Source organism: Zootoca vivipara, chromosome 7 (assembly GCF_965207765.1).
Source record: "Zootoca vivipara chromosome 7, rZooViv2.hap1.1, whole genome shotgun sequence".
NCBI lineage: Eukaryota > Metazoa > Chordata > Lepidosauria > Squamata > Lacertidae > Zootoca > Zootoca vivipara.
In genome coordinates, this window is record NC_142590.1 from 61,509,949 (window position 1) to 61,529,350 (window position 19,402).

The 19,402-nt window shown below is 39.4% G+C and overlaps 1 protein-coding gene across 1 annotated transcript in view; it reads left to right on the plus strand.

Moving 5' to 3' along the window:
- Positions 1-19,402, plus strand: part of LRIG2 (leucine rich repeats and immunoglobulin like domains 2) — a 50,650-nt gene that overhangs the window by 20,983 nt on the left and 10,265 nt on the right. Inside the window, exons 2-12 of the mRNA XM_035121841.3 lie at positions 5,518-5,583; positions 6,355-6,429; positions 7,012-7,146; positions 8,237-8,380; positions 9,093-9,236; positions 10,065-10,208; positions 10,423-10,566; positions 13,201-13,281; positions 14,621-14,692; positions 14,819-14,887; positions 17,519-17,682. Of these exons, the coding sequence (XP_034977732.2) occupies positions 5,518-5,583; positions 6,355-6,429; positions 7,012-7,146; positions 8,237-8,380; positions 9,093-9,236; positions 10,065-10,208; positions 10,423-10,566; positions 13,201-13,281; positions 14,621-14,692; positions 14,819-14,887; positions 17,519-17,682 (1,238 nt within the window). The remainder of the gene's footprint in view (positions 1-5,517; positions 5,584-6,354; positions 6,430-7,011; positions 7,147-8,236; positions 8,381-9,092; positions 9,237-10,064; positions 10,209-10,422; positions 10,567-13,200; positions 13,282-14,620; positions 14,693-14,818; positions 14,888-17,518; positions 17,683-19,402) is intronic.

A 19,402-nucleotide genomic window follows, 5' to 3' on the forward strand; every position in this document is an offset into this window, starting at 1 on the left:
ACCTGTAAGATAAACAACCAACCAACCAACCAACCAACCGTGTAGCAATGAATCTGACTTATTTGCCAGATTCATGCCATAAAATTACAACTGGTTGTGACAATGACAAAATAGATTGCTTGATTAAGGACACTAGAACAGCCTGCTGGATCAGAAAAATGGCCCATCTGGTCTGGCATCCTAGTCTCAGAGTGGCCAACCGGATGCCCCAAAGTAACAGCTCTCTCCTCACCTGTGTTTCCCAGCACCCGGCCAGATGGGCGGGGTATAAATAATAAATTATTATTATTATTATTCAGAAGCCTTCTGCCTCTAACAGTAGAGGTAGAACAGTTAAGCAGCAAAGCTCGAGTCAGCTTTTTGTTTCCATGTAAGGTTATTATGAATTTCTTACTTGCCTTGGCATGACTTTTGTACGCTCTGACATGTTTGGAAAGGGGAGGGGGGAAATCATCTGCTTGAATATGATTATCACTTTGTTCCTAACCAGCTATTGATTGCTTCATATAACAAGGTGCAGTTATTTTTGCCTAATATGCATGTTGCTTTTGCAACACAAGCAGCAGAGCTGCCTTTGGAAAACCTGTTTGTTGTTACTTCTGTCTGTTTAAAACATTACTAGCTAAATATTGCAATGTCTTGATGGTGTGGCAGGTTTCTGGATTACAGTATAATTGAAAATATGAAGCTGGTCATTGCAAGATTTGGTAGAAAGAATAACAGGGTAAATTATTTTGAGGAAATGTTCCACATATTTCATTACTAACCTGACAGTGGTGTGTGAATTGGCTCCTAATTGTCCACTGAGTTGCTTTGTAGTAAAGGGGTGTACAGTATCAGACTAAGCCATATTTAAGTGTATCTGAAGAAGTGTGCATGCACACGAAAGCTCATACCTATGACAAACTTAGTTGGTTTCTAAGGTGCTACTGGAAGGATTTTTTTACCATATTTAAGAGTAGTGTGAAGTTACGACTCATGACTAACTTAAGTCCATTATTTCAGTTGGTCTGCTCTAAGTATGACATAATCTGACATAACTCAAAGGTTGAAAGTTCAAAGCAGCAAATTTGTATCCTCTTGAGTCTGCTCAAACCAGATTTTTTTTAAAAAAAATCACAATTAATGAGAATTTATTTTTGATCTTCTGTCTCCTGTTTTGGTGTAGCACCTCCATTATAGCAATAATAATAATATTGCATCTTAAAAAGAGAGATGCTATAAAATGTAAGTAGCAGGTGCTGTTATCAGCTAGTATTGGGGACAAAGCTTTTAGAAAAATTGGGGAAAATAGCTACTACTTCATCGATAGATAGGTATGGCTGACTAGCTGGGGCAGAACTTTCTGTTTTAATGGAGATATTGTTCAAACATGCCAGCGTCCATCAACAGTTCGCTCATTCTGACAAGATAAACTGCTTGCCATCTTTGTTATCTGGACTGTTTCATAAACTTGCTCTAGGTGCCAACCCTGCTCTCTCACATACTGTGCTTGAGCTGTCAGCACAAGCAACCTGGGTTTCATCTCCTTTCTGGAAGAGAGCCAAAATGCATTAACAAGGTAAAAATAGAAGTCTGCTTTGATTATTGTATGTTTGTAGTTGTTTTAGGAGCGCCAGTTTTAGGCCCAAGGTCTCACTCTTAAGAAGCAGCAGGGAAATTGTTCTTGCAATAAGAAACAGCAACTTAGTCCCCCTTTGAAAGTTCAGGTTGGAACCTTCCATAAAATGCATACAATCATGCTGATGTTGACAGAATAATTTTCTTTTTTATTCAACTTTCAGAGCATTATTACTATTATTATTAATTTCAGTTCTATATTGCTTTATATTTTAAAGAAAAAAATCTCAAGAGTGCTTTGCAACACATTAAAACATCAAAGAAAACAATCCAGAATGAAACATTAATGAAGAAAGTAAAGTATAAAATTACATTCAGAGCAACATATTAGCAGGAAATGAAAATATTATCTTAAATAGCAAAGTTAACAAAAAAAATCTTAAAACATTTCAAAAGAAAACATTACTTAAAGGAAGCCAGTTAGAAAATGCACATTTAAAACAACATAATTAACAAGAGAATAAAATATTATCATAATCATTGAGCATATCTGCTGCTGTTACTGCTAAACCTTGCCATGGCAGGTGGCAGCTGAGGCTCAATGACCTGGGTCTGCACCCAGTTGGTATCTGTCCTCTTCAGCAGTCTCAGATTTTGTAGCTGGAGTTCCCACCTGGCTCTCCTAGGCCAGGTGGGGAAAGGCCTGCAAGGCAGGGAGCAGGTCTCCCAGGACTCACAGCCAATAGGTTTCCCAAATACAGTATATTATCACGGGGATAGTTAACATGGTGTCCATCACACATTTACTGGACTACAATTCCCATCGTCCCTGACCATTGGCCATACTAGCAGGGGCACCACCTTGGCTACATATGTATTTACCATAATATTCCATGTTACAGGTCTGTCTTTTGTGAATATTGTAAATTCCAGGAAAATCTTGTAAATGTTCAAAAACTTACATGCATCTACCTAATCATGACTCTAAGCATTTATAACATAAGGTGAATAAAATATGTAACCATTTTTTGGCAGTTAAAAATTCATCTTGGCGTGGTTGGCATTCATGTGTAAATGTAAACATTCACCAGATTTTTTAGACACATCTGTAACACTCAAATAATACTGGCTACAAAAGATTTAGTAGAAAGGTGTGCACGTTTTCTGAAAGCTTTCAGTTAGGTAATAAGCCTTGCTATAATGAAGTTGGCGTGTCAGCGTTGAATATTTTGATTGGCTATGTATGATGCCCCACCTGTCAACTCTGGTATGGTTTGGATATTGTAACTTCCTCTTGATTTCATGCAAATGATTCCTTGCATAAAGCTTTACCTACCTCAAAATGGTTTGGCAGAGTGGTGGTGGAATATATATAGAAAGGAGAATTCCCTGGATTCTAAGATCCAATTTGGGGGCAAGTATGCTTTGGTGAAAGAACCCCAGCAGAGATTTTAAATCATAAAATACGCAGCAAAATAAAGTGTGGAAATATAGGCTGTGCGACCTTTAAAACATGCCCTTCCAAATTCCTTCCAAAGTTTCCCACTTCTAGCATAGAAAAAGACCACATGTTGTTTGTATGAGGCTGGTAATCCTACAAAAATTATGTCCCATAGGAAAAGTACGGGAATGTATTGCTACGAGAATGTATCTACTGGTAGATCACTGGACGTCTGTGGTAGATCACTGGCTCGCCCCAAAGAAGCTCAGCAACTTTGGCTCCCTCTACATCTTTGCCCTGAAGCCCCCAAAACAGGGCTTTCCTTCCTTTAAAAAAGCTCAACTTTGACCTGAACCCCCCCCAAAAGGGGGTAGATCACTGCCAGTTTTTAACTCTGTGAGTAGATCACAGTCTCTTAGAAGTTGGCCACCCCTGGTGTAAGGAATTGCATGTTTGAATTGAGTCCGGTATTGGGTTATTTTAATTTATGTTTTGTTAATTAAATAAAAATAGTCTACGAAGCAGGTGTGCCTTCAACAGTTTCTGCCCACAAATATTTAAATACAGTGGTACCTCTACTTACGAATTTAATGTGTTACGAACGCACATTCGTAAGTAAAAAAAAATCGTAAGTCGAATCCCATAGGAATGAATTGGGAGAAAAAAATCATAAGTCGAAGCAACCCTATCTAAAAATTCGTGAGTAGAAACATCCTATCTAAACCGCATCCAAGATGGTGGGCGGAGCTCCGTTCGTAAGTAGAAACATTCGCAAGTAGAGTTATTCGTAAGTACTGTAGAGGTACCACTGTAATCAGTTGAGACTATTGTTCATAGTAACTTGGAGATGCAGCTTACTACTTTTGATACACAGTATCAGTCCGTTTGTCAATTCCTGCTATTGCCAGAACTTTGATTACTCACTTTCTATTGTTGAGTTCATTCACCTCTTGTTGCAAGCAATACATTCTGGAGTAATAGCATAATTATATTTCTGTTTTATCTCAAGTTCTTCTTTAACCAGGTCTTTGACTGATTGATATTCTACAGCCTTTTAAATGTGTTTGTGGGAGGGGGGGTTTAATATTTTGTTGTTTTTGTTTTAACTATTTATTTGTGCCTTTACATTGTGTTTTTATCTTGTGAACTGTCCTGTGATCTTGTAATGAAGGGCAGTATATAAATAAAAATATCTTCATCATCATCTAGGACAGCTCCATCAAATGTGTTTCTCTACTTAATTTTTTTTTACCTGTGTTCGCTTCAGTTATAATAGGTTATTCAAAAAGTATTTTATTGCTTCTTTCATAGAAGCTGATATTAAAAAGTGAGAGGTTATATCCCTATATTCAAATCTGAAATATTTTGTTGTAAATCCTGTTTCTACAGGATTTTTGCTGTATCAGGTAATTTATTTTTAAAAACATTGTATATAACTGAGACTATATTCTTTACATTCCACCCACCATTATGTCTTGCAGTATGTTAAAAGGTCTTAGTTAACTCAAAATTTCCAGTATGTTGACTGCTTAATAGTATTTAATAACATAATATTGCTAATTTAAACCTTTTCCAAGTACTGTAATACATGTGTTACCTTGGCAAATCTTGACAAATTGGGCTTTTTCTCAATACGTTAGTTTAATTATTCCCCCAAGCAAAAGTTGATATATTTTGGCTTATTTTGTATTTATCTCAACACTTTAGCAGTTGATTTGGAGCTGGCATTTGTCTCAAATACATTTTACATTTGATTTCTAAAGTCCATTTTAAAGCTGCCATGTTGTTGTTGTTGTTTATTCGTGCCCGACTCTTCGTGACCCCATGGACCAGAGCACACCAGCATTCCTGTCTTCCACTGCCTCCCGCAGTTTGGTCAGACTCATGTTCGTAACTTCAAGAACACTGTCCAACCATAGGGAGTGCAATAGATGCTTGTTCAAACTAATAGCAAACATTGGCTTTCTATTCAGTAATTGGTACCGTAATTTATCCAGGTGGCATCTGTCCAATTGGGATATCACAAGCAATCTGGGCTGGTTTATTGATAGTAGATAGAATCTAAAACATACTAGAGAAAAACCATGTTCTAAGCAGTCTATTCAGTCAGTTGTATAAAGAACCAAGAGGGCCACGATCCATGTTATCAGTGTAGATTAGTTTGTCCAGTTTGACATCTTTTAACCAAACTATCATACTTTTAGTCAGGATATTTAATGCACATTCTGCCCCCTGTCCCCCTTTTAATGAGCATTCCTAGAGTATTAGGACTTTGCACTACTAGTTTAAATTACATATTGACATGTGGTAGTTGCTCATGACTTGGATGAATTTTGGAAATGCGATCTGAATTAAAAGCTGCAGATGTGAGACTAGAAGATTCTGTCTCTTTGGTGTAACATTAGATTGTATGTAATCAATTTGCAAATACCTCTACCATCATTGAAGTTTTATAAGTTTAGTTTTATACTGTCTGAACTATTTATAATCTTGCAATTTTCTTTTTCCATCCTCAGAGATTTGAGTCATTTATTATCTTCTAACTGGAGCATTGATTCACCGGGTCAAACACTACAAGAAGTGTAAGTTCTTCTAGCTATACTGTATTGTAATACGCCATGAGTATGAGCTGCTTTAATATTTCAGAGGGACAGAACAAGCAGGGGTTTAGGAAAGGATAAATAGAAAAAAATGGCTATGCAGAGAGGATGGCCAACCTGGTACCCTCACTTGTTGCTAGACTCCCAACTCGCATCAGCCTCAGCCAGTAGGTCCAGTGGTCAGTGCCGATGAGAGTTGCAGTCCTGACAATATCTTGAGCAGGGGTCAGTAAACTTTCTCAGCAGGGGGCTGGTCCACTGTCCCTCAGACCTTGTGGGGGGCCAGACTATATTTATGAACATCAGGAGATTTTAGGTGTCAACAGCTCCTTGGATGCCCATCAGGGAAGGCAAATCTATCCTCTAAATTCAAATAGTCACATTTTAATCTTCAGAATCTTTTATATGAACATCATACCTTTACTTTTCATTGATAAGGTATGTCAGGGTCAGTTTTATAGTACTACTTCTACTACTAATCTTGCTAGCTGAATTCTTCATCCAGCCACAATGATTAAAATTCCTGGTTTTTTTAATTTAAGTGAAACAGTTATGTGCTCTGAATTGCTTAGCTTTCCATACTTGTAATTATGTTCATATTTGAGGAATATGCTAGCTTTGTGTTCTGCAGGTGTCACAAACCAGCCTGAAAGGGTTGTGATGCTATTTAAATACATACAGTGTTTAGGTTACCTTTTGTCTTTATTGACCATCTATATATTAAAAGTGCCAGTAAATGAATATCTCTTTCAGAAAAATGAATTACAATGAGCTAACTGACATTCCATACTTCGGTGAATTAACTTCTAATATCACACAACTCTCGCTGTAAGTAAATATTTATGGGGTTTTTAAATCTGCAGTTGAGCATCAGCAATGCACAAACATTGACTGGTGGGAAAGTTGTTAAAGGAAATTGAAGCATGCACTTGAGGTTTTTTTAATGTTTGATGTTTTGTTTATGCTTTTATATATATGTAAGCCGCCCAGAGTAGCTGGGTATGGGCAGGGTATTATTATTATTATTATTATTATTATTATTATTATTATTCAGTGTAAATCTATGTATGAAGTATTGTATGACTTTACATTACAAAACACCAGTTAATAGTGTCCATAATCTTTCTAATTTGCCCATCTGATAACTCTGACTTCTGTTACATTGTGCCCCCTGGACAGTGGGCTGTTCAGTTAAGTTGTTCTGGAACCATATTTCCCAAAGAGAAATGTTCCTATCCCTTGATGCTTTGCTGTAAACTCAACCTTACACTAGCCTTTTAAACCAGATTCCTACAGGCATCAAAATAACTTCCATGTGTTGCATTAGAGACACATTGCATCAGCCTAAAATATTTTAAAATTTGCTGCTGAACTTCAGTAATGGTCTAGCACTTTTCTTTCTATTTTTAGAATGCATAATACAATCTCAGAGATTGTCCCTGATCAGCTACAGCATTACATTTCCTTGGAGAACCTCGACCTCAGCTCTAACCTAATCTCTGAAATCAAAGCCTCTTCATTCCCACGGATGCAGCTGAAGTATCTGTAAGTAGGAGGAGGTTGCTAACCTGCTATGTTGAAAGCACATACGTTAACGTCTGTATATCCATCTTCAACCCCTTTCCCAAAGGATTCAAGAACTAGCATGGAATGCTGTGCAACATAGTACTTTTATGTTTCATCTTCACATAACTTCTCAACAGAAATGATTTCTGAAACAAAGTTATAAATCTGTTCTGCTTACTAATGTGGTCAGGAAATGCTATAGTTTCATAATCCAAGGTCTTGTAACCAAGTCCCTCTGGATTGCAGGAACACGCAGTTCTGTTCGTTGGAGGGGGCAAGGAGGATGAACATGATAAATGTTTATATAATGTTCATGGTGTGGATTACTCAACTGAAATTGATTTACACTTGATCAGAGGTCGCCAACATTTTCTGATAAGCGGGCTCATTTTTACAAAATGGCTGCCCTGGAGGCAGCATGCTATAACAGAAAATGGTTGCTGCGTGGAGCGTGGCATGGCACAAAATTAGAGACAACCAACCTCAATAACCTCATTCTTACCATGGGGAGTCACCTATGTCCGGCTGGTGCTGATTATGGAGATCACACACAAACACAGATGCGATTTCTGTCTAATAACAACAGGGAACATTCCTCAGCACCAGGGAAAATATACAGCGTAGCCATACCACTCCAATTTCACAGAAATCACTTGTAAGGTGCCTGCACATTTTGCTCCAAAACTACAGTTGGAGGCAGCAATGTTCCCAGATACCAGTTGCTGGAAACCAAGGGAGGGGATATTGCTCTTGTGCTCATCTTCTGCTCACTGGTTTCTTGCAGGAAATAGGTTAGCTACTGCGATAACAGGATGCTAGACTAGATGGGCCCTTGACCTGATCCATCAGGCTCTTCTTATATTCTTATGTACATACCGTAATTGTGCTTGATTAGCTCTTGACTGTAGCCACTCAGGATCAGTGAAATAACCTGCAATAAACTTTCTCCTTTCTGAAACTGGGCTTCCTCGAGGGAAGGAATAGCAGCTCCTTTGGAATTATTGTGTAGTTTGTTAAGCAGGATTCAATTATTTGAAGCTGTGTGTTCCTTTTGACTGTGCTTTAACAGGAATCTGAGCAACAACAGAATCACTACTCTGGAAGCAGGCTGTTTCGATAACTTAACCAGCTTCTTAATCGTTTTGAAACTAAACAGAAACAGAATAAGCATGATTCCACTGAAGACCTTCAGGTTGCCTCATGTACAGTTATTGTAAGTGATTATACCCTATGGGTTCTAAACCTTCATGCTGAATATGCCAAGCACTGTTAGCAACAGGACTTAGGGTGTGGGTGCGAATGTGCTTCACTCACTGAACTGGAACAGGGTCAGGAGGAGCGCTAGGTCACCAAGGGTGTCCACCCTGCAGGTGCAGGCACATCTGCAGGGTTGCCACTGCTGCTGCCAACCAGAGTTGGCAGGATGGGGACAGTTCACTCTGCCCCATCCTGCCAACTGGCTGGGAGGGCACTGCTACCATTCCAACCCTCCTCATTTGCTACTGCTAAGCGCTATCAAAAAGATGTGAGATTAAATATATCTTTGCATTTTATGTGCATGTTTTTTAAAGAATGGAAGTAGCCTCCAGTGGGATAATCATCACTGCAGGAGGTGGGGAGGGCAAGTTCAAGCAATTCCTTCTGTGCTGTGGTCCTGATGTGTATTGCTCCTCCAAAACTGCAGAGAATTGGTAGGGAAATTCATATTGATAATCAGTGAATTCATGATTTTGCAACTAAGTTCTTGCTTACTTGCATTTGATTTTTTTGCAGTTGTGCTACTTCCCTTTTGAATGGCTAAATGACATCCGCATAGATCAGAATCTTAGTAGTACTGCTAGTGTTTTTGTGAGACAAGAAGTATAGAGCAAATAAAGATTATACTTTGATTTCAACCAACTAACATTTATAATACTATTATTTAGGGAACTTAAAAGAAACCGAATTAAAACAATAGAGAGCCTTACCTTCCAAGGCTTGGACTCCTTAAAATCATTAAAAATGCAGCGGAATGGAATTAACAAGCTAATGGATGGTGCCTTCTTTGGACTGGATAACATGGAAGAATTGTAAGTACACATTGTTATGGTCTCTTCATAAGAAGGCCTGGATGATTGTACTTGATAATCAACAAACCCAGGACTGGATTTAACTAACCGGTCCTGCTAGCAGAAGCCCATGCAAGGACATCCACTCGCAAAATGGGTTTCTCCCTGCTCTCCTTCCTCCTCATTGTTTCAGGTTGAATAGGTGGGAGAACTTCCAGAACTGGGAGGGCACAGAGAAGGAAGATCATGCCATCAGACAAGCCATCTCCCAAGCACTATGCTGAATTACTGGCATGTCTTCTGATTGAGTTGATTACTTCTCAGTCACGTTCCTTCATAGGACAAAACACATTGTTATGATGTCTTCGTAGTGTTAAAGTGGTCACCACTTTTTTAACTTTAGAAGAAGCAAAGCAGAAAGATATGTGGATGCCTCTAGAGATTTGAACAGAGTCTCCCAGGGTTGAGTAGTTTGGACCAAGCTGGCTAACTGGTTTTGGTAGAGAGTGTGTAATCATCACATTTAACAGTTTGTTCCCTATTGTGTAACTTCTAGGTTCCCATAAAATGGTGGCAGGTCATGTTCTCCCAAATAATAGAATCATAAACGGAATTGAGTTACTGAATTCTTCAGCTAACCCTGTTCCTGCCTCACTAGGCCACTTTTCCCCATGTCTCTTGCTTCCTAGTTAACCATTTTCATCCACTGCACGCTCTGATTTTTACTTCTGTGTTGAGGACTATTATGAAGCTTAGTATTTGTAAATCACTGCATGTGTCCCCAGTAAAGTGGTAGAAAAGTATAGTGCTCACTGAAAATACATATAACATTTGCTTTTGCTTCTACAGAGAACTGGAACAGAATAACCTGACAGACATAAACAAAGGTTGGCTGTATGGTTTGAAGGCATTACAGCAGCTCTATATCAGCCAAAATGCCATTAACAGGATCAGTCCTGATGCGTGGGAGTTCTGCCAAAGGCTTTCTGAGCTGTAAGAACTATGATTTGATTCCTTGGGGCTTTTTTCTGATGTTAACTGGAGTAAAATCAGTAGCAATGATCTTCCTTCAGTTTCTAAAGGGAAAGTTGTTAAATTTCTCAAAGAAAAAGGTCTCATTCTTCTTAAATAAAATTGTTTTGTGATGTCATTGCACTTCTACTTTTTTATCTATTTAAATTTTTCTCTCCATTGTGTTACATTTCAGTGATCTATCATACAACCAGCTGACCCGCCTGGATGAATCTGCTTTTGTTGGACTGAGTTTATTGGAGAGATTAAATTTGAGTGACAACAGAGTCAGTCATATCGCAGATGGTGTCTTTAAAGGACTTTCAAATCTGCAGTCTTTGTAAGTCTGTAAAACAGATAAAGTAGACATTTATTATGAACAGTATAGCTATTCACTGTGATAAGGAAAAACCTGATGAAAAGTAGAAGATTTTAAATTAAAAAATGAATGCAAATGTTGGTTCATTTAGGTAGAGGTAAAGGGACCCCTGACCATTAGGTCCAGTCGCGGACAACTAGGGTTGTGGCACTCATCTCGCTTTACTAGCCGAGGGAGCCGGCGTACAGCTTCCAGGTCATGTGGCCAGCATGACTAAGCCGCTTCTGGCGTACCAGAGCAGCACACGGAAACGCCATTTACCTTCCCGCCGGAGCAGTGCCTATTTATCTACTTGTACTTTGACGTGCTTTCAAACTGCTAGGTGGGCAGGAGCTGGGACAGAGCAACAGGAGCTCACCCCGTCGCAGGGATTCGAACCGCCGACCTTCCGATTGGCAAGCCCTAGGCTCAGTCGTTTAGAGCCCATACCTAAATAGACACAGTCTTCAGAAAAGCTTATGTAAGCAGTTATAGTCTCTTAATCTTAATACAAACTTTTAATGATCCAGTTAAAACTAATCTTTTAGACTTAGAATAGCATGAAAAAGAGCAGCAGTTTAATTAGTGGATTTTGTTAGAATTTTAGGAGGTGTCAGGAGCTGACCCACAGGCTTTTTGGTTCAGGGTCGCTGGCTCTTTAGACAATGGGGTGAAAATGTTTAACAGGGCTCCAAGCATTCATGCCTAACCAAGCATGAACAGCAAACTCAGCTGGCCCACACAATAAGGGCCTGCTTTGAGTTTCTTAGGTTCTTCAAAAGAACTTGCCATGCTTCAAAGTGGAATGGAAATGTGGGAATTTTAACAGCCAGAAAAATTCTCATAAAATTGAATACATTGTCTTTTTATTACTTTACCACTCCAAGGACCTAGTTCCATGCAGAGAAGTGGGCTATAGAAGATTTGTTATGCAGTACAAACTTCTCTTTGCATTTGTAAGGTGTAAGTTAATGCTAGCAGACCTATTGGCTGTGTTAATACATCACTCTAAACAAGCTTAGTGCAGAGATAGCCAATGTGGTGCCCTCTAGATGTTGTGGACTGCAACCCCCAGCATCTCTGACTATTGGTCATGCTGGCTGAAAGTACCACATTGGCTATCCCTGATTAAGCACAATTTCAGTAAGTCGAATCAGCCATAGCGAGCCTCAGGCTCACATGATCCCCCCCCTCCCATCTCCTTTTCCCACAGGGTCAGCAAGAGGCTTTCTGAAGCTTCTGAACCAACAAACTGTGATTTAACTTGGCTTGTTTCAAACATACTAGTGTTAACCACAGCCTCACTACAATTTGATGATTTGGACAGAACAAAAAACCACAGGAAAGCAGAAACCACACACAAAAAAGAAGAGATATTATGCACAAGCCCATAGCTTGCTGCAACTTCTTTTGGTTTATACATATTTTGCTAAGCTATGGTTTTGCCCCTTAATTTTAGTGTGACCTGTGAACACAGCCATTGAGAGAAATCTTTTTAGTTATGGAACCAGCCAGTAGGCATTGGACTACCGATGTTTATGCAGTTATGTATAAAGCATTACAGATCTTCTTAAGTGTGTCCTCACTTTATAATATTAATGAAACAAATGAAACAACATATTTAATGCTGTGATGTATACCAATGGATTGTATCAAACAGCAGACTCCTATTTAAAAATGCAGTATTGATTGCATCTTATATGCCTTGTCACTGATAAACTGCTGGCTAAGCTCTAAATTCCTCTGTTCACTGAGCTGTAAACAAAATGAGAATTGTTGCTGTGATATATTTATGACCTGCCTTGTAAAGGAAATGCACTGCTGAATCTATTAGACCTTAATGAAGCATCTTCCCCTGTCCAAGAGGAGCTTGCTGAATTGGTTTTAAACAAGAGCCTTCTCTTCTGTGCTGGGGGTAGAAGTGCAGTGTAAGGGTCAGACAGAAATCCCATTAGCCCGTAACAAGATTTGTGAGCAGAACCACCCACACTTCTCTCTGAAACTCTACTCTTTTATGCCTAGCCGCTCTTCACCTGACCTGTATATAATCTCTTAATATGCTAACGTTATTACAAGCTTCTCACTCCAGAAGATTAAGCAATGTACAGGCAGCATTAATGCAATTCATAAGTCTCTTATGAAGGCTCCCCCAGTTCATGGTCAATGGCATATTGTGTTTACTAGATTAACAGATGTTACTCTGCTGGGGAAACAGTGCTGCAGGGCATATGAGTCCCAAGCATGCTGGTAACTTTAGTTGACTGAGCAGTTGCCTTTCACTTTCTCTATTGGTTCCATAGGGACATTTTCACATATTAAAAGTGCCCAAAATTGCTTTCATGCAAAGATGTCTCACCATAATGGGGGTAGGGTACAGTATGTACTATGCACTAATATTACTGTCTCTGTAAAGAGGGCTGCCGTTTTGAAGCCAGCAGGTTTCTCGTTATGAGGATTTACAGTCCCAGTCTAGTAAAGCAGGTGGACAATCTCTTTGCAAAGATGAGATCTTACATTTCAAAAATCACAAGCCAGCGAAGGGAACAGAGGGGAGCTGGTGTTGGAGTTGTGGCTAAAGTTCTCATGGGTTGTTCTTTGGTGCATGTGTTTCTTTAGAGACTTGCGAAATAATGAGATCTCCTGGGCCATAGAAGACTCAAATGAAGCATTTGTTGGACTTGACAGGCTCAATAAATTGTAAGTCTTACTCGTTATACCGTGTTTCTCATATTATAAGACATGTCTTATATTTATTTTTTCCTCAAAAAAACACACTATGGCTTATTTTCAAGGGATGTCTTATTTTTTTCCTCCTCCTCCTGCCGCGGCCAGCATTGATGCTGCACCTATCATTATGTCTTATTTTCGGGGTATGGCTTATATTCCTTGAATGCTTAAAAATCCTGCTATGTCTTATTTTATGGGTATGTCTTAAAATGTGAGAAACAGGGTAGAATTGACATGCCTACCAGAATGGAAGTGAAGACCCAAGTATTTGTATTTAGATAGTAAAAACTTCAAAAACTTACGCAACAGTAGCCCCACTCAGGCATATGATTGTGCTGGAAAGCCTTCCACCGCCCCCCTTGTTATCCTATCCATCTTTACAACCACCATGAATTAAGACATTCTTTTGAAGTGGGGAGCCTCTTCTATTATTGGAAGCTCCCTTCTACATGATTTAGAGCTTTGATTACACTCATACAAATGATCACCTGAAGAGTTCTACTCTGAATTGAAAAATCTGGTTAGTAACACTTCCTATCACTAGTACATCAAGAAAAAAACTGGCTTGGGAATCCAAAATTTGAACTAGGATTTTTCAGGTAATTTGTCCCTTAAAATATATTCTTACAGACATGGTTCAAAGTCATGCCCCTTTTCATCCCATATGGAAGGAAAGTCAGGAAAGGGTTAATTTTTAACCTTCTGATTTCAGATTACAAGGGCTTTTGTAGCACAATTCAGCTTGTATTCTTCCTCTCACTTCCACTGATCACACTAAACATTTCTTACCATCACAATTTATGAAGGAAAGTCCCCTGCACCACCATGTGGTGGGACACAAATAACTTTCCCCCTCTTCTATGTTTATTGGAAAACAAATAGCTTTTCGGGAAACTTCTAGCCAGAATGTCCACTGAGGCAGCCAGGCTGACAGACCAGGAGAGCTTTGAGCCAGCAAAGGGACCCCCTAACCTATAATCTTTATGTCTTTTTCCTAATTCTACCCATGCAATTTGCGACTTGCCTACCACTTGACTGCCTGTCTCTGCAAGTTGTCTGCTGGTTATTTTCTGACCCTTAATTCTGTGCTTTGGAAATGTGTATACTCTCTTCTTCCTCCTCTTTTACAATCTTAAGGCCAGAAAAGTAGGAGGGGCGCTTGAAGCCATTATAGTAGCAACACATTCTGCATCAGAGTTGACAGGGGTGGTGGTCCTAAATGCTTATTTACCAGGCTCCCTGATTCTGTCGTCGTAACAAATGTTGGTTAATTTACTTCATTAAGATTTTCCTTTGGGATATATTTTAGGATTCTGCAAGGAAACCAGATTAAGTCAATCACAAAGAGAGCATTTTCTAGCCTTCAGGCTCTTGAATATCTGTAAGTATATATTGCAACCTTTTCTCTGTCAACCAAGTTTTCTCTTTGAATTTGCATGCGTCCCAGTTTTCAGAGGTGCAGAACGCAATTCACTCATGCAGGCATGATTCTTACTTAATTTTGCAGAGATTTGAACAACAATGCAATAATGTCTATTCAAGAAAGTGCTTTTTCCCAGCCTCTTCTTAAAGAACTGTAAGTATCTAGTCCTATGTATTTTGCTTCAATAGAAATGCTACAACTGGTATAAATATTTTACTTGCAAGGCACTTGTGATCAATAAAAGTATCTTGGAACACAGTTTCATTTCTTCATGGCCTTTAGTTACAGGTAGGTAGCTGTGTTGGTCTGCTGTAGTCGAAACAAAATAAAAAAATTCATTCCAGTAGCACCTTAGAGACCAACTAAGTTTGTTATTGGTATGAGTTTTCGTGTGCATGCACACTTCTTCAGATACACACATGGTCTTTAGTAATACATGCTCAAATGTTCCATTGGTTCTCCTCCCTCGTTCCTGCTGTTGCACCACAGATAAAACAAGCCAAAGTCTTACTTGTCCTGTCTGATGCTACACTTATGGTTGGTTTCCTTGGCTTGTTCTTGGCTTACTCCTCATGGTCTGAGAGAAGCAAACCATTTCTCTCAGGGTCTGGATGACATGACAAGACAGACTCTTGTTTCATCTGCAGCATGGCAGGTGTGGGGAATGAATGCCCTTGGAATATTTGAGCAGGGTGCACCGGCACACTGCTTGTTCACATGGAACCATAGTTTGCATGTTATATTAAGCCATAGTTTAAAACAAACCGGGCTAAAAATATAAATGGCTTTAGAAATTTCCTGACAATTTCAGTTAATGACATAGTACTGGTCTGAAATGCACCACAGTCTGTATACAAGTTCATTTTTGCTGTAGAGTATATGCAATACTCCAAAAACAGCCTTAAGTCATACATACACATTTAAGCTGATAACAGAAGTTCAAGATGGAGCTGGTAAAGCTGGTCCTGAAAATATTTGTGGTGTTTCATCTGAGAGGCCCCAGTGGTTAGATGGCTCGTTTAAGAATGAATATAGAATATCAAGCTGTTTTTTTACAAAAGAAATGACGGGCTACATGTACGGCAAGCCTGATGTCTGAAGCAAAATGTTATTATGGTTTGACATCAGAAAACAGAACAGTCCCCCCTCTCAAGATGCTAGAGTCAAACAACTCAGTTCCACACAAGGTAATTTTCAGGCAGCAACCATCTATTGAACCTCTGAATGAAACGCAGATACGCAAACAGATTCACGACATGCCCAGCAAGTCATATTTTTTTGGCGGTGTGGAGCATGTAGTGGTTGGCTAGTCAGGTATCTGGTACACCATTCACAGGACTGAGTTCCAAAAATTGGCATGAAATGAGTGCCTGAAAGTAATACTGATGGGAAAATGGACATTGAGGCTTTGGAGAAAAAAATAAGAGAAAACGTCTAGCCTTGCAAGGTAATGAGACAGCTTTGTGTACTTTGAAAGGGCCAAGGTCACAGTGCTTTCTGCATAATTGGAAAAAGATGGAGAATGCTGTTCCACATTATTTTCTTGTGGAAATTAGTATTTTTCTGTGCCTTGTGAGTAGCCGGTGTCTTCTAAGCATCAGGCTTGGTTTTTTTCCAGAACCCTGCTCTTTCCTTTACAAGCAATATCATATAGGCACTCTCTAAAATGAAGAATATGAAGACTGTTTGTTAAAAACTGGTTCTCAGCTAATTCTTACCAGATGGACTGTAAAATGCAGTCTCACTGAAGGTTCTTCCCTGCACAGGGTATAGAGGTCAAAATTGGCTCTGTACTTGAGCAATTTAGGACCATTTTCTGTATGTTCAGGAAAAGAATTCTCAAATGGACTGACATTACTCTGGGTTTTCACCAGTTACTCTCATACCTACTCTCATACAAGAATGGGAGGCATTTTCAGAATTGCAGTTTTGCGAAAGGAATTATTATGAATTCAGTTATATAACCAATAAGATACATGTGTATAATGCAGTGCTAGAAATTGATTTAGTCCCACAGGTATTCTGCTCAGCATCATCTAAACAGTCAAATTACAGTGTCGTGTTTTATTTTTCATAGGCTGCTCATTGTTTTGATGGAAATCTTAGGTTTATCCTTGGGGCATGATTGTGGGTGTGGATATAGTTTTTAAGGGTATGGATTGGGATTTATATTCTTTTGCTACATATTTACACTACATTTTATATTAAAGGCCCGTGATCCCCTGAACTGTCTAAAACAGAGATAGGAAACCTGTGGTCCTCTGGAACCCGGTGACCTTCAACTCCCACAATTTATGGCCATGTGGGGCCATTGAAGTTAGGAGTTCAACAACACCTAGAGGGCCAGATGTTCCCTATTGCTGTCTAAAACATAAAGAGCATCTCTTAATGTCTTATTACCCTCTTGACTTGGTGCATAGTGTGTGCGAGGGTGTTTCTTCTTACTTGTCCTTTACGTGATTGTATTGCTACTGTCCTACGAAGGATGCTTTTAAAAAAGTGTTTTGTAGGAAGGTGACCTTTTTGTGGAACAGCCTTTCATTTAGAATAACACATTATATGTGAAGACGGAGAAATGTGAATTTGTTTACAGCAACAAGAGACGCTGAAGCTACTCAAAATACAGTTAGGACGCATTACCAGGCAGTTCACGTATATAGTGTTACAAATACATTAGCAGATGTATGTGTGGTGGTGGGGAAATCTGCCTGGTGACTGCAGATGAAGTGTCATTTGCTAAGCTACAAAAACTTAGACATTTTCCTTTTGCCTTTACATTTTCAGGGTATTGAACACTAGCAGCTTACTGTGTGACTGCCAGTTGAAATGGCTGCCCCAGTGGCTTAACCACAACCATTTGCAGGATGCTGTCGGTGTCACTTGTGCCCATCCCGAATGGCTGTCTGGCCAGAGCATCCTCAGTGTAAACCCTGAAGACTTCATCTGTGGTTTGTGCTCTTAACAGATCTATTTATTTACTGCATTTGTATCGTAGCTTCCCAGGGCACATTGCCCTTATGACATCTGCCTTGGAAAATAATTGTGTGAGAGTTGGGGAGAGGGGAGATGGCTTCGCTGACTTGTTCAGTGGATATATTACAATCCTATGCATGTCTAGTCAGACATAACCCCCATTGAGTTTTGTGTGGCTTACTTTATGTAAGCATGTTTTGGATTGCAACCTGAATTGGATTTTCATGGATTGTGATGCCCTGCAGTATCACAAGACAGCATTTATGCTTCCTGTTTATGTATATTGGGCGCTCTTGTGTCCAGATTCCAGAGATTAACTGGAATATTTTCACTGGTTCATTTAAAGATACTTCTAGATCATCATCTGTTTCAAGGGCTGTAGGAATTTCCCCACAGTGGAACCATTATAGCAAGTTATTGTAAATCAGGGGTGGAGAACTTGTGGGCCTCTAGAAATTGTTAGACTTTGATCTATCATCAGCCCCAGCTAGCATGACAGAATGTGGGGGTTATGGGAGTCATAGTCTAGCAATAATTGAAGGGCCTATGGGAAATCTGTTGTGGAGGGAGAGAGTTAGGGGCAGAGAGTGTGAAAGAAGCCTTTGAAGCCAGTGAAATTATGTCATGCTGAAATATAAAAGCTCTTCCTCTCCCAGGATCTAAGCCAGGGGGTGCCAACTTTTATTTGGCCCATGGGCACATCTCAGAACGTAAGAAACTATTGAGGGGACCACCCACACCACACCACAACCCCAGCCCCACCCCCACCCATTAGACTTGCAAAAAAAAAAGTTTGTTTGTTTGTTTGTTTCCAGCTTAAAGACATTGCTACAATTAGGCTTGCAAGAATCTAATTTTCAAATCTAATTGCGGAGTGGGCTACATTTTCTGGGGTTAACTCTTCCTTTCCCAGTTGTGGCAGTCCTGAAATTTTCCCTCCTCTGTTGCAGAGACTGTAGCCAATAGAAAATTTCTTTCAAGGCTAATTGACAGGTGGGGGGTGTCACAGTGGTGTCCACACCCAAATTCAGCCCAAGCTGTAATTAGCCTTCAAAAAAAGCTTTCTATTTGCCACAATAAATGGCGTTTTTTCAAGCCTAATTGCAGCAGGGAGAGGAGGGTCCTCTCAGGGCTTCCAGGAAAGACCTTGACAGATGCATGTTGACTACCCCTTAATCCAAAAATCTATTAAGAAGAGGCTGCAGTATTGCTGTTTAGCACTACTGTTGAATTTTTGCACGTAACTGCTAAGACTTTAAACTGGGGTTTTTTGTTGTTGTTTTTTTTAAAAAAGCAATTGTAGATATTAACAGTGTAGTCTGGATCTTCTTGAAGTCAGTGAATCTCCTTTAGGCAGGCAGAATCTGAGAGCTTGAGAGGCTTTATCTCTCTTCCTTCCAGCAACAATTGGTTGCACACACATATGCATTGCCAAAATATTCAGAAAAATGATGAGTGTGTGTTAACAACTAAATTGTAATTAGGGAAGGAAATTAATATTGCCCAGTGCAGTATGGGTTAATTCCTGAAAGTAGGTAGCATTCAGATTGTTAGCTAGCAAACATTGTGACAAGGAAGTGTTAATATCACTTGTGGTGAATGCATAAAGTGGTTCTTTTCCTCTCCAATTGAGGTATACAACTGGGTTTTAAGAGACCTTGCAACTGTCCTTCTGCAGATTTATTCATGTTCATA